The sequence below is a fragment of the Panthera tigris genome, chromosome A2, assembly GCF_018350195.1.
Source record: "Panthera tigris isolate Pti1 chromosome A2, P.tigris_Pti1_mat1.1, whole genome shotgun sequence".
Classification (NCBI taxonomy): domain Eukaryota; kingdom Metazoa; phylum Chordata; class Mammalia; order Carnivora; family Felidae; genus Panthera; species Panthera tigris.
In genome coordinates, this window is record NC_056661.1 from 161,823,465 (window position 1) to 161,837,325 (window position 13,861).

General features: G+C 61.6%; 2 protein-coding genes across 8 annotated transcripts in view; one reads left to right on the forward strand and one right to left on the reverse strand.

Annotated features, from left to right (window-relative positions):
• Positions 1-192: 192 nt before the first annotated feature.
• CHPF2 (chondroitin polymerizing factor 2) lies at positions 193-5,785 on the forward strand. 2 transcript variants are annotated; one of them, XM_042975565.1, is made up of 7 exons: positions 193-239; positions 785-1,989; positions 2,424-2,988; positions 3,109-3,175; positions 3,421-3,491; positions 3,583-3,765; positions 4,475-5,785. In XM_042975565.1, exons 2-7 carry the CDS (start codon positions 1,727-1,729, stop codon positions 5,780-5,782), a joined length of 2,457 nt encoding a protein of 818 aa, XP_042831499.1. In that variant the 5' UTR covers positions 193-239; positions 785-1,726; the 3' UTR covers positions 5,783-5,785. The 2 variants fall into 2 exon arrangements, with proteins under 2 accessions (XP_042831499.1, XP_042831506.1); XM_042975572.1 differs by lacking the exons at positions 3,109-3,175; positions 3,421-3,491 and having other exon boundaries at positions 196-239.
• A 388-nt stretch (positions 5,786-6,173) lies between these two features.
• SMARCD3 (SWI/SNF related, matrix associated, actin dependent regulator of chromatin, subfamily d, member 3) overlaps positions 6,174-13,861 on the reverse strand; it is a 29,976-nt gene continuing 22,288 nt past the window's right edge. For 3 of the 6 annotated variants that reach the window (XM_042975589.1, XM_042975595.1, XM_042975580.1), the window contains 12 exons: positions 12,149-12,360; positions 10,373-10,415; positions 9,407-9,529; positions 9,164-9,286; positions 8,837-8,932; positions 8,563-8,664; positions 8,170-8,331; positions 7,368-7,465; positions 7,086-7,221; positions 6,686-6,808; positions 6,465-6,566; positions 6,174-6,264 (listed from right to left, as the gene is read on the reverse strand). In XM_042975589.1, coding sequence (XP_042831523.1) covers positions 6,211-6,264; positions 6,465-6,566; positions 6,686-6,808; positions 7,086-7,221; positions 7,368-7,465; positions 8,170-8,331; positions 8,563-8,664; positions 8,837-8,932; positions 9,164-9,286; positions 9,407-9,529; positions 10,373-10,415; positions 12,149-12,360 — 1,374 coding nt within the window. In that variant the 3' untranslated portion in view covers positions 6,174-6,210. Of the gene's footprint in view, positions 6,265-6,464; positions 6,567-6,685; positions 6,809-7,085; positions 7,222-7,367; positions 7,466-8,169; positions 8,332-8,562; positions 8,665-8,836; positions 8,933-9,163; positions 9,287-9,406; positions 9,530-10,372; positions 10,416-10,959; positions 11,004-12,148; positions 12,361-12,663; positions 13,004-13,861 lie in introns of those variants that run through there. The other 3 variants (XM_042975603.1, XM_042975604.1, XM_042975611.1) reach the window with 3 other exon arrangements.

Sequence of the window (13,861 nt, forward strand, 5' to 3'; positions counted from 1 at the left end):
TCGGCGTCCGTGGAACGCGCGCTCACTCTTGGGGGCGGGTGCCTGGCCGGGCGGACACGTCACCCGCACCGCGGCTGCGCACTGCGAGGAGTGGGGCGGGGAGACCACCGAGACGGCGGAGGCGGAGCGAGCGACCGGATGCGGTCACCATAGAGACCGGGACTGACGGCGAGCGGAAGAGGAAGGCGCGGGCCGGGCTGTGAGGTGGCAGCGGCTGCAGCGGCGGAGCCGGCGCCTCGGTTGGGCACTGGGGTTTGTTCCCCCTTCCCCGCCCTTCCCCCTGCGGGGGCCACAGGGGCGCCGCTTCCGAGGACAGGAGCAGGTCCCACTCCCGCGCCCTCGTCCCTGCTCCCCCCAGGACGGTCCTGGCCGCGTGGACCACACCTGGGCCGCCTTTACCGGTCCGCCGCCTCCCCCCCGGCCCTGCTGCAGGGCCTCCCCCGGCGGGTCTCGGGGTGTGCCTGCTGTCCTTCGTCCGCTGGCGCAGGCAGGGCCTTGTCCCGCCGACGGGCCTGGTAACGGGGTCTTTGCCCTCCGGTCCCAGCCGCGAACCTGCATTGCCTCCGCCGGAACAAACCCAGCCGAGTCCCCCAGCCCCTCCTCGACAGTTCCGTGACGCAGCCGGTTTTATTTCTGTTTTGAGACTAACAGCTAAAACTCGCTTTGGGCCTTCTTTCCAGGGCTGGAGTTGGTCTCTGATCGCTTAGAAGCGGATAGAGCGGGGGGTCTGGTCCTTGGCAAAGGTCACTTCCCAAGCCAGCCGAGCCTCCGTTTGCTTTTGCAGGAGCCGTGTGTTGTCTCTAGCTTCTCGTCTCCTCACTTTGGTTTGGCTTGGGGCCCTGGGGCCCTGGTAAAACCAGACACCGAATTGCTCTTACACAGCCAGAGTCACCGTCGTTTGCTCGTCGTCTCTTCACAGAGGAAGGTGGGCAGCACCAGCTTCTCAGCAGCTGGGATTCAGAGAAGGATGCCCTGCAAAATGGCTCCATCAGCCATTGTGCTCCTCTGAGAGGCTCTCGGTGCTGATTCACCGTGTCTGTCCACCTCACTTGGGTGGGCAGAACTGTGCACCATGCCAGTGGCTCCTGACCACTCCCAACTGGGAGGAGGGGTTACTCTAGCTGTGTGTTTCCCTAACACTCAGGAGTAGGGTAGGGAGAGGCCCTTAACCCTTCCCTTGGGCTCGCCTTCAATAGCTAGTCGGCACCCCCTTTGGTACATTGAGTGAGCAACGTGCCCCCAGCCAGGGGCCCTTTGACAAAGGCCTACCGACGCAGGCTCTTGGAGTTGGGGCTGTTATTTTGACGGAGCATGCCCTTGGCCCCAGCCCCTTCTTTACTCGCCTCTGCTGTCTTCACTTAGATCCAGTCTACAGATGCGTGTAGTCCTTCTTTCTGGGTTAGATTTGGCAGGATTGAGTTTTGTTTCCTCGTCATTCTGGAAGACAGACCATAAGCACATTAGTGGGTGAAATCGACTCTAATACCTACTACCATTTAGACGAAGGGTTAAATCTGGCACCTTGAGGACTGAAGCCCAGGCATATGCTTCCTGGGGATGCTGGGCCTGGCAGCAGGCCTGGCAACCTTGCTGTGTCGTTGACCTCATTGACCCCAGGCTTCCTGGATAAAACCATAGGCCTACTACTGGCCTGACACCCATCAACCTACTGATTGATCCTTGAGGAGGTCCCCTCCGGGGCACGCACGTGGCAGGGCCTGCCACCATGCGCCTGAGTTCCCTGTTGGCTCTGCTGCGACCAGCGCTGCCCCTCATCCTCGGGCTGTCTCTGGGGTGCAGCCTGAGCCTCTTGCGGGTTTCCTGGATCCAGGGTGAGGGAGAAGATCCCTGTGTAGAGGCCGTGGGGGAACCAGGAGTGCCACATAATCCAGACTCCAGAACTGGACTCGACCAAAGTGATGAAGACTTCAAACCCCGGATTGTCCCTTACTACAGGGATCCCAACAAGCCCTACAAGAAGGTGCTCAGGTGAGAGCTATGTGTGTACGTAGCCCCCAGACCCCACTTGAGTGCTGCTCTAAGTCCTTGTCTCTGCCTTCGCTGGTAATCACTGTTAGGCTCCCAGAGCAATCCTTTGCCTTATTACCCATCACAATGTGTTTCTGTTTTTCCCTTCTCAGGTCTAAGAAGGTCTCACTCATTGGTGTTAAGTTAGTGTTGGATGTTTTTTAAACGGGGCAGGAATCACGTCTAGCCATCTAATCCATCCTTAGACCCGTCCCCAAATGAATTCCAGTGTCAGCGGACGCTCACTGTAGTAGCTCATTAATATTAGTGAGGAGGTGTCTCTCTTCTCTTTTCTCAACCCCAACCCACTCATTTCTAGAGGGATGTGTATGCTGGGCAGACTGGGCTCCTAAAGATATAAGGAGTTGACCCCTGGCATGCTGGTCCCTCCGCAGGACTCGGTACATCCAGACGGAGCTGGGCTCTCGGGAGCGGTTGCTGGTGGCTGTCCTGACTTCCCGGGCCACCCTGTCCACTCTGGCTGTGGCCGTCAACCGCACGGTGGCCCACCACTTCCCTCGATTATTGTACTTCACGGGGCAGCGGGGGGCCCGGACTCCTGCGGGCATGCAGGTGGTATCTCACGGGGACGAACGGCCGGCCTGGCTCATGTCAGAGACCCTGCGCCACCTTCACACACACTTTGGGGCCGACTACGACTGGTTCTTCATCATGCAGGATGACACGTATGTCCAGGCCCCCCGCCTGGCAGCCCTTGCTGGCCACCTCAGCATCAACCAAGACCTGTACTTGGGCCGAGCGGAGGAGTTTATCGGCGCCGGCGAGCAGGCTCGGTACTGCCATGGGGGCTTTGGCTACCTGTTGTCACGGAGTCTCCTGCTCCGATTGCGGCCACATCTGGATGGCTGCCGAGGAGACATTCTCAGTGCCCGTCCTGATGAGTGGCTCGGCCGCTGCCTCATCGACTCTCTAGGCATCGGCTGTGTCTCGCAGCACCAGGTGACAGCCCTTTCGAGTCCATCTTGGCCCCTGACAGTTGGTAGTGGCTGAGCGATTGGTCTCCGGGGTGGCTGCGGCCGGCTCCTTCCCAGCAGCACCTTGGGGTTTTGTCCTTCCTAGCCGCCGACCCTGGCTAGAACCCCAGAGCCGTCAAAAGTGGCATCTTGCCGGGGACCCTCTGAGCAAGGTAGAAAGGTGCCCCTGCTCGCCAGCTCCTCCCATCGCCCCCCCCCCCCCCCCCGCCCTTCGCCCCCTCCTCTGACACATGCACAGTCGTAAACGATCTGGGAATGTCCTAGAGATGGCCACTGTCACGGGGAGTACAGTAAACCAGAGTAGTGGGAGTCCTTGCTGGCTCATGCCCTTCGTTCCCTGGAAGCAGTGGGGTCCTTCTTTAATTGCCTACCTAACATTCTTTTTTCCCGAATCCAGTAGCAAGACTAAGGCCAAGTTTCAGGGAACACCGGAATGAGCTCCTGCTCTCCTCCGTCGTGATGGCGGCGGTAAAAAGCACGAATGCTGAGTTCGGTTAAGCGTGGTTGGGACGGGCAGCCCTCCGTGTGTGGCACTGATTGGTCTGATTGGTCCCTTTAGGGGCAGCAGTATCGTTCCTTTGAGCTGGCCAAAAATAGGGACCCCGAGAAGGAGGGGAGCTCGGCTTTCCTGAGTGCCTTCGCAGTGCACCCTGTCTCCGAGGGAACCCTCATGTACAGGCTCCATAAACGCTTCAGCGCTCTGGAGCTGGAGCGGGCGTACAGCGAAATAGAGCAACTGCAGGTGAGCCCGGGCCCACGGCTGGAGGTCGGGGGGGCTTCAGGCGTCCAGGGTCACAGTGAGCGGGCAGCTGAGTGAGAGGGGAGGCTGGCGGGGTGGAAGCGTGAAACAACTCCAAAGAGAAAGGACGCTCGGGGACCCAGGTCACTCGTGAGATAAGCCCCTGGCTCGACTTGGATGTGGTTCAAAGTGTTTGCGGGCGAACTATGAGGAGCAGGGCTCAGTATAGCACTTAGACACGATCACTTCAGCTCCTCTCCAGTCGTGCCTCTCCACCGGAGGAGCGGAAGCCCAGGAAGCCCTAAATCTCTAGCACTGTCCTTCAAAAGCCCAAGGGTAGATGTGGCAGAACCCTCCAGTTGATCGTGGGGAGTGGGGGGTGTCAGAGGTGGCATACGGGTGAAAGCCAAGGTTCCATTACGAAGAGGACCTGGGCCTGGGCCTGGAGAGAAAGGCTGCGAGCTTTAATCTCTGCAAAAGCACATTTCCCACCGCTTCCTTCTCACGGCAGCTGTGTAAGGTGTGTTATGATCCCTGTGCTTTCTGCGTTTCACAGACAAGGACGGAAAGAACGAGGAATTGAGCGATTAGCCAAGGGGGCACCTCACTAAGTGTTGACAGAGTCAGGACAGAGCTCTGAAGCCAGGACGCTGGAGCCTGGTCGGGTCCTGACGACCTAGAGGGCACTAACTGTGCATCCCTCCCACCCTAGGCTCAGATCCAGAACCTGACCGTGCTGACCCCCGAGGGCGAGGCAGGGCTGAGCTGGCCCATCGGGCTCCCGGCCCCTTTCACCCCACACTCTCGATTTGAGGTGCTGGGCTGGGACTACTTCACGGAGCAGCATACCTTCTCCTGCGCAGATGGGTCCCCCAAGTGCCCGCTGCAGGGGGCGAGCCGGGCGGACGTGGGTGACGCCGTGGAGACGGCCCTGGAGCAGCTGAATCGGCGCTATCAGCCCCGCCTGCGCTTCCAGAAGCAGCGGCTGCTCAACGGGTACCGGCGCTTCGACCCGGCGCGGGGCATGGAGTACACCCTGGACCTGCTGCTGGAGGCCGTGACGCAGCGCGGGCACCGGCGGGCCCTGGCCCGCAGGGTCAGCCTGCTGCGGCCCCTGAGCCGGGTGGAAATCCTGCCCATGCCCTACGTCACCGAGGCCACCCGCGTGCAGCTGGTGCTGCCACTCCCGGTGGCCGAAGCCGCCGCCGCCCTCGCTTTCCTCGAGGCCTTTGCAGCCAGTGTTCTGGAGCCGCGAGAGCACGCGCTGCTCACCCTGTTGCTGGTCTACGGACCTCGGGACGGTGGCCGGGGGGCCCCGGACCCATTTCTCGGGGTGAAGGCCGCGGCGGCCGAGTTAGAGCGGCGGCACCCCGGGACGAGGCTGGCCTGGCTCGCCGTGCGCGCGGAGGCCCCTTCCCAGGTGCGGCTCATGGACGTGGTCTCTAAGAAGCACCCCGTGGACACGCTTTTCTTCCTCACCACCGTGTGGACCAGGCCGGGGCCCGAAGTCCTCAACCGCTGCCGCATGAATGCTATCTCCGGCTGGCAGGCCTTCTTCCCAGTGCATTTCCAGGAGTTCAACCCTGCCCTGGCACCACAGAGATCTCCCGCGGGGCCCCCGGGGGCTGGCCCCGACCCCCCGTCCCCTCCCGGTGCCGACCCTTCCCGGGGGGCTCCCGTGGGAGGCAGGTTTGACCGGCAGGCTTCCGCGGAGGGTTGCTTCTACAACGCCGACTACCTGGCGGCCCGAGCCCGCCTGGCCGGGGAACTGGCAGGCCAGGAAGAGGAGGAAGCCCTGGAGGGGCTGGAGGTGATGGATGTTTTCCTCCGGTTCTCAGGGCTCCACCTCTTCCGGGCCGTGGAGCCAGGGCTGGTGCAGAAGTTCTCCCTGCGAGACTGCAGCCCCCGGCTCAGCGAGGAGCTCTATCACCGCTGCCGCCTCAGCAACCTGGAGGGGCTGGGGGGCCGCGCCCAGCTCGCCATGGCTCTGTTCGAGCAGGAGCAGGCCAACAGCACCTAGCGCGCCCCGGGCCCGGCCCCTCCGTGGCGTTCCCCTCTCTGCCGCAGCCCCGGGAAGGGCAAGGCAAGATGGACGGACAGATGGAGAGCTTGTTGCTGTATTTTTTTTTTTTTTTTTAATAAGAAAACGTTATTAAAAGTGTCTTCTGCCAAACTGTTTTTAGGTCTAGGGGAAATGGGAGTCAGGAGGAGAATCTGAGGGAGGGGGTAGGGAGGCTTCCCAGAGGGACCCGCCGCCTTCCCCCTTGTCCTTCCTCCCCGGTTGCCAATGACACACGAGGCTGCTCTCAGATGCATGAGCTTTAATCATTCCCCTGCCTCACCCGGAAGGCGTCAGAGGGGCGATGGCAGAGCCCGGGGGCGGGGCAGGCCCGGCCCGGAGGCCCTCAGGCCCTCGGTGGTGCTCCTGGTGCTCCTCCGCAGGGGCTCCTAGGTGGTGCGCACGACCAGCGACTGCTCCAGCTCCTGCCGGCGCTGCTGGATCTTTAGAGAAATAAGAGTACTGGCAGGTTACGCTGTTGCTGGTGAGTGACAGGACAGTCCCAGCCGCCCAGCCACCCTGGAAGAGCCTCTGGGAGCAGGGAGGGCTCCTCTGTGGTGAGGGGGTTGGTAGAAGTGGCTGAGAAGCGGGACTTCTCTCGCAGTGAGAGGGGGAGGCCTGAGGGACGCGGGCCCCTCCACACCTTGCAGTAGAAATAGCGGCTGACGGCTTCCTGGGACCAGGGCTGGTGGTAAAACTCAGCCCGGCGCTCCTCCTCGGGGTTGCCTGCCACATCCGTCATCACCTGGGAGGAAGCGACGGGGTCAGCCCTGAGCCCGGACCCCCTCCGGCCCGCGTGTGACAACATTTATTGTCTTCCCAATATGCTTGTCTTCCATCCAGTGCTCCCTGAGTCCCCTTCACCTTGAGGTCCCGGCTCTGGGAGCGGAGCAGGTCTTGGATGTAGCCTTTGGGGTCTCTGGAGAAGCTTAGCATGAAGTCCCTCTGGATCTTGAGCTGGTTTATGGACTCAATCGTCTCATGGATCTGCAGGTAGAAAGACAGACGCTTTCACCTGGCCATGGGGATGTGGGGGAGGCGGGAAGGTGGGGAGGGGTTTGCTGCGTCCCTTTGAAGGACAGTCCCTCAGGTCCCTGACGCCTCTGCAGCCCCAGAGGATGGGGGATGGGCAGAGCTCCGAGTAGCGAGGGGAGGGCCACGTGCCCCCCTCCCCATCTCTCCGTGGGCCTATGCTCTCGTCTGTTGTCTGTATTTTGTCATTTCTGGGTTAATGTCCCACTCCAGCTCTGGGCTCGGGCCCCACCTTACTGTCCAGAGCGCTGATCTCCTGCTGGTTGGCCGTGGACAGAAGGAAGCTGCTCATCTGTCCCTTCAGGGGCTCCTCCACCTCCACATCAATGTCATAGCACGCCGTCTTCTTCTGGTCCGACGGGTCCACGCTGCCAGGGAAGTCCAGGCCTTGGTGTCCCTGCTGCTGCCACAGAGGCCAGGGGCCCCAGGGGCAGACTGGTGGGGGGCGGGGGTGGGGAGAGGGAGGGCAGAACGGCAATGACTCCCTGGGCTGAGGAGCAAGCTGGGGCCTCACCTGATGACGTGGTTGATGACAATTGGGTCAGGGGGCAACAGCAGAGCTGTGAGGCGCTGGGGAATCTCCGAAAACTTCAGCCGGGGGCAATCAAAAATCTGAAGTAGGAGAGAGAGGGAGAGGGAGAGAGAGAGAGAGACACCACTCTCGTCTGCTTGAAAAGAGCAGAACTGCAGTCCTAGAGCCTTCCATTCTGGGAAGGTGACGCCATGAGCCAGTCTAACTGCTCTCCTGGGGCCGGGACTAAGGTGTCTGGGGGGGTGGAGTGCGGACACAGAGGTGGGTGGGGGCCGTGCGGTGGTTGGAAGCATGGGCCCTGGGCCGGGGGCCGTGGTGCAAATCCTGCCTCTTCCCATGAACAGTGCAAGCTTGAGCCCGTCCCCTAAATTCGGGGGCCTCGGTGTCTTCATCTCTAAAGTGGGTATGGTCATGGTACCTGTCTGCCAGGGCGGCTCTGAGGACCAAATGTGATCCACGTTAAGTGCCCGCGAGCATGCCTGGCACATGGCGAGTGCTCAATAAACACCAACTGTTACTTTGCTCCTCGAGTTTATCTGCTGTGTTTATTCAAAAAGTATTATTAACAATAATCTCTACTTTGGTAGAGCCTGGATCCGGGACTAGAACCCAGGGCTCCTAACTCCAAGTGCCAAGACTATCATGTTCCCCAAACCGTTGGCCTCTTAACGTTCCTGGCTTGGCTAAATCTAGAAGTGTGTGCGGGCGTTGCCTTAGTAAAGGCACTTCCCCTACTGGTGCCTCTGCCTGCTCCCCACACCCCTGGGGTCAGGAGAGAGGGTACCTGCTGGAAATATTTGTCCCCATTGATGTATTCCTTGTCATGTGAGTCCTGCAGCCTGTTGGTTTTCACATACTGCCACAGGGCCTGCACGATGGCGGAGCGGCTCTGTGTGTGCAACCCCAGCAGCCGGGCCAAGCGGGGATCCAGTTTGAATTGGGGAGGCTGAGAAAAGATGGCCATGAAAATTAAATGAGAGAGAGGGAGTGGAAAAAGCTCAAGGCCAGGCAGCCTGGGGCCGGCGGGGACGTGGTGATTGGGCCCTAGGAAGGATGTTTCTGAGAAGGTGAGGCAAGGAAGAGAACGGGGTCTCCCAGGGAACGCTCCGAATTCAAAGGGCGTGGGGGGCCCGAGGGCCTCATGGCCGGGGGGGAGTGGGGGGGTGGGGGCACAGACCTGGTAGTCCAGCATGAGAAGCAGCGTGCATCGTACGCTCAGGTCCCCCGGCCTCTTCACCTGGAAGCCGTCCGTCTCCTGGGTCGTGGGTGTGCGATGCCACTGCCCGGGGCGGAGGGGGGGAGAGGGGGGAGAGCTGGGTCACCTCTCAGGCCCATCTGGGCTGGGGGGGCCAGGGGTTCCAGGGAGGTCCGTGGCCCACATCTGTGCGGCCGGCGAGACCGTTGTCTGTGGGAAGGTGGCAGTTCCAGGGCAAAAGAGGTCTGGGTCTTACCTCAACTAGGTGGTTGTCAGGGCCATAAAGGTCTTTGTCCAGCTCAATGACCAAACTCTTGAAGAAGGAAGAGAACTTCCGCTTCTGCTTGCTGGGCTGTGGGAGAGGAACAGGGACCGTGGGGGCAGGACGCGTTGGGAGCGGGTGGGGCTGGTCGGGTAGGGCGGCGTGGTTAGAAGCGGGCCTCTGCCCCCAGAATGGCTCTTTAGGCCACCCGCCCCTGGCCAGGGCTGACTCCCTAACCCATCGGGCCCACAGCTCGTGCTGTCCTCAGCTCGGCCCCATACCCACCCCAGGACACCTGGAGAGACCTGGGCCAGGACGTACGTCATCCAGGAGCTTCCCCTCCACCCGCAGCTCCCAGGAGGCGATGCTGCCATCGGAATCTTCAGCATCGGGCTTCGCAGGGTTAAACGTATTGGAGATATAAAGACGCAGCTTCCGCTTTTGCTGTAGAAAGAAAGAGTGTAGTACAGAGCAAACGCCGCGTGTCCCCACTCCCGGGGCAGTCCCGCTCTCCGTTCTTACAACAGGGCCTAAAGCCCTCTTCCTGCCCCCAAATCAAGACACCTTCATCGGCCTCTTCAGAGCCTCTTGGATGTCCACCCTCTTCCGCATGATGGTTTGATCTAGTTTCCTCTCAAATGCCAGGAGGTCCATATAAGCCTGGGACTCGGGGACCAGCTCCCGGATCTGGAAGAGAAGGAGCGAGGGGCTCAGCCAACCTTGGAGGCTGACCGTGCTTGTCACGCGGTCCCAGGGTACGAAGAGCAAAGAGCGTCGAGGAGAGCTGGCCAGGCTCAGGGCACGGAACTTCGAGAGTGCAAACGGGGACTTCTCCCCGGGACTGCACATCCAGCAGAAAGGACCTGGACATCTAAGCATAAAAAACGGCTTCTCCCTCTAGAGAGGTCCCTGCATTTCTTCACTAGGGGAGGCCAGAGCGGCCACGGAGCCCAGCCACTAGGACCTCACCTCCTCATCCTTTCCCTTGTCACATGGCCTCTGGGCCTTCCTTGGGTGTCTGCAAAGTGGCTAGAACCCTGGGGTCCTTGGGACAGAGGACGTGGCTGCTTGCCTCTGCCCTGGTGCCTCACCTTGTCACTCCACCTGGCGTCTCAACCATAACCCCCCACACCTAGCTTGGCTTGGGTTCACTTCTGATGCTTCCGCTCCCTCCACTCCTCTGCCAGCCTTTGGTCCCCTAGCTCTTGTGCCCTCTTTGTCCCACACCTTTATGTCCGGGGACCCGCTCACTGCTCACTGTGCCTCGGGGCCCAGGACGCTGCCCCCCCCCCGTGGCTCCGCCCCTTCCCTCCGCCCCACCCCCTCCCTCTGGCCAGGGAGCCCCACTTCTTAATGAGCTTTTTAAACAAACAGTGGAAGTGACTGGGCTGCTGCAGCTCTGCTCCTGAGGGGGGAGGGGAAGCGGCCCAGGGTGGGGAGGGGGGCGGTGGGGGGAGAGGAGGCAGAGCAGCAAAGGGCGGGGGGTGGGGGTGGGGGGGTGGGCTGGGGGCTGCTGTGAAAGGCACTCACCCTTTGAGGGAGGATTTTGTCAGCCATCTTCCTCCTCTTGGCACTGTACATTTTTTAAAGAAAAAACCAGGTTACCATGGCGACAGATCTGGGAGTAACGAGGCCACCTGCTAAATTATCCCGACATCTCCACCCGCCTAGCTGGGGTTCCCACAGCCCGCTTGTCCGCCCGCCCAAGGGGCGACGGCAGTGGGTCTGGCATGGCGCTAAGTCCTCTTGCGGGGAGCAGACGCGGTCCCGTCCCTTCTCTAGCCCGGGAGCCCCTTTCCACCCCACCACACCCGCAGGCCAGAGAAATTTAGACTTAGGAGGGGTGGGGGTGGGGGAGCTGCAAAAGTGTTTGAGAAAAGCTAGAGAGGGGGAGGACAGAGGAGAGGGAGGAGGGATTCTGAGGACTTTCCCTTTCTGTGAAGCAGGGGTGCACAGTCCAAGGTGGCCTGAGCTCGGAGGGAGGGGACCCCCGACACGCTCCCGCATCCCTGAAACAGGAGGTGAAGGCTGAGCTGGGGGGGGGGGGACTTGTACCCCTGGCACCCTGGGCTTGGAAGGGGCTTGACGGGCAGGGAGTGCTCATGCCCTTGGATCACCTGCCAACAGGCTCCAGAAACAGCCCCATAGGGATCCGGAGAGAGAGAGTGCTCTCTTGTGGGGTGCGACTGCGGGCTGAACCTGGGGTGGCAGCGGGGACACGGACTCTTCCTGACCCGCTAGCTGCTTCTGATTCCCAAGAGCACCCCAGGAAATCCTTGGCGAGTTGAGATTAGAACTCAGCCCGGAGGACGGCTCCGTACCGCCCTTGCGTGGTGTTTGTTCATCGCTGCCTCCTCCTGTCCAAAAACCTCTTCTAAGGCCAGGTAAGCACCTATCACAAAAGGTCTGATTTGTTTTGAAGAAACGGTCTACGTGAAATTCTCCGTTCATACAAGACAAACCAGGAACGCGCGTACTGTGTAAGAGCATGATTCACGTTGCAAAAGAATTCATCATGGGATTCCTATAAATGGTGAATTCTCCTTGATGTGTAAAAAATATTTAATAATGAGGTAAGATCCGTATTACTCCCTTTATAGGACTCCATCTGGTGTGCAAAGGGAAGCATGTGTGTTTGGTTAAATAGTGAAACCCAGAGGGGCATCTCTCTTGCCAGACACCAGCAGGGGCTTTTGGGGTGACACCAGCTGGCTCAGACGGGGAAATGGGCTGGCCCCTGGCGATGAAGAGGTAGACCTGGTCCAGACGACGGATCGGGGCAGCTCTTTAGCCTCTGAGGCCCTAAGAATCACCTGAGAGCAGGACTGGGGGAAGACCACCCACCCACAGGACAAATCCCCAGGCTCCACCCCCCTGGCCAGAGAGTCGCATTCACAGTATCTGGAGTGGGGCTTTTAAAGCAGTCCAGCCGGGGGACTGAGGAAGGTGCCCTGGACAGCCACACTTGGAGGAACACAGTCCCTGAAGCTCAGCCCTCAGTCCTGCCGCCAGCCCCACCCCCACCCCGGAGACAGAAGCATCTCCCAGAACCTGGGGACGAGGGGTGGAGAGAGGGACCGAGCAGGTGACACGGCGGAGGGCGCGACGGCCGCGGCCTCCGCGCCTGCGGTGGGCACACAAAGGAACCAGACCGGTGCCCCCTCAGCCCACCTCCCCAGAGGGCATCCCACCGAGGACGGCCCGTCCCTCGCTGCCCGTTCTTCCTCGCTCCTTCCAGCCTCGCGCCTCACCCACCCCGTCCCCGGGGTCCCGTGGCCCGCCCCCTCCGCGCTGGGCCCCACTCACCTGCGGCTCCGCGCGGGGGCGGTGGGCACCGGCTGGCCCTGGCTCTGGGCCTGGCTCTGGCCGGGCGGGGGCGCTGCTCGCTTGCGGGCGGGCTCCATGCCCGCGGGGGCCAGGCCGGGTCGCACGGCGGGGCTGCCCATGTACGGGGAGCCCGGGGGGCCCATGGGCGCCCCCTGGTGGGGCATCCGGGCTCCAGACGGCATCCCGGGGCGCTGGGGGTGGGGTGGGGACGGAGGTGAAGCAGAAACGGGCGCCCGCCGCTCGGACCAGGGCCCCGGTTCCAGGCGCGGTGAGCCGCGTCTCTCCCACCCCGAGCCCCCCGGCCGGTGACCCTGATGCCGCCAGCGTGAGCGAGGGGTGGGAGGGGCAGGGGCGCCGCCACCGCGCGGCTCGGCGGAGGGGGCTTTGCGTCTCGCTGCAGGAAGCTAACTGAAGCCAGGCAACGGCACCGGGCATCGCCAGCCTCGGATTTGCGGAAGGTGCCGCGAAAATGAATATTAATGGCGCCTCTCAACCTTTTCAGCGGATGTTCACATCCACGCGCTCCTCTGCAAGACAGACTGAGGGGGGTCCTTCCATCCCCACTTGACGGATGAGGCAACCGTGGCTCAAGGAGAAAAGCGACCTAGCCAAGGTCACGCAGCTCCTCCCGGCAAAGGCGGCGCTGAACTGCCGTGTCCCGCGGGGGGCCGGGGCGGCTCGCTCTCCGCAGCCTCGTCTGGGTTCGAGGCCCGGCTCCCTGCTGGGACCTCTGGCCCCCCTTTCCACTCTGCTTCTCCGTCCACCCCTGGGCTGTCCTGCCTCGCACTCGCCCTCCCCATCGAAGCCAGCTCTTCTCTCTGGGCCCCTGCTTTTGGCCCCTCAGCCCCAACCCACACCCCCTTTGGCTGGTTCCAAGCCTCCACACCCAGGGGCTTGGAAGGCTTAGCCCACCCCCACCCCCACCCCCCATAATTTGCTCCCAAGGTGGAGGCTGGAGGCCACCGGAGGCAGTGAGGTCACACCCTGCCAGGATTCTAGGAGAGGACAGGAGGCAGCTGGGCTGGAGGTGGGCTGCCCAGAGGGCTTGGATAGCTCAAAGGCACTGGCATTTCCTCTTACACCCATCTCCCCCTTCCTGTCCGCCTGGATTACCAGAGATGTTTCCATCCTATAGAACACCTCTGCTTCTCCCCCTTCCCCAGTGAGGTAGGAAGGGGTCAGGGCTCCAAGGAAGCCACGGAGAGCCAAGATGAGGCAGGTGTATTCCCCTGCCACCTCAGATGGGATGTAGATGAGATCCAAGTTCATTAAGTGAAGTGTTTTACAGACTTTTTAAATCCCACTTGTCCCGATTCCAGAAGAGGGATTGGGGAAGGCCAGAGGGGCTGTCAAATGGCGGGTGGGCATGATGGGGACCAAGCGAGCAGGAAGACGAGGGAACTAGGGATGCGGCCCCTGTGCCCGTTACCATTTACTTGCCACGCACTTTGCCCCCTGGAGTGCAGATGCCCCCCCTCCCCCCACCTCCAGGCACAAGGAGGAGCCCTAGGCCCGAGCTGGGTGAATTCCTTCTAACTGCCAACTCTCCCTTCTGTCCCTCTTGCCCTGCGCCGTGCCCTCTCCGTGTCTAACCCTAACGCCCGGCCAGCCAGCTGTCCCTGTCCGTCTCTCCCACAGTGCAAACTGCCTGTCCATGTGTCTGCCTCCCCCACCCCACCTGACCCTGTCACT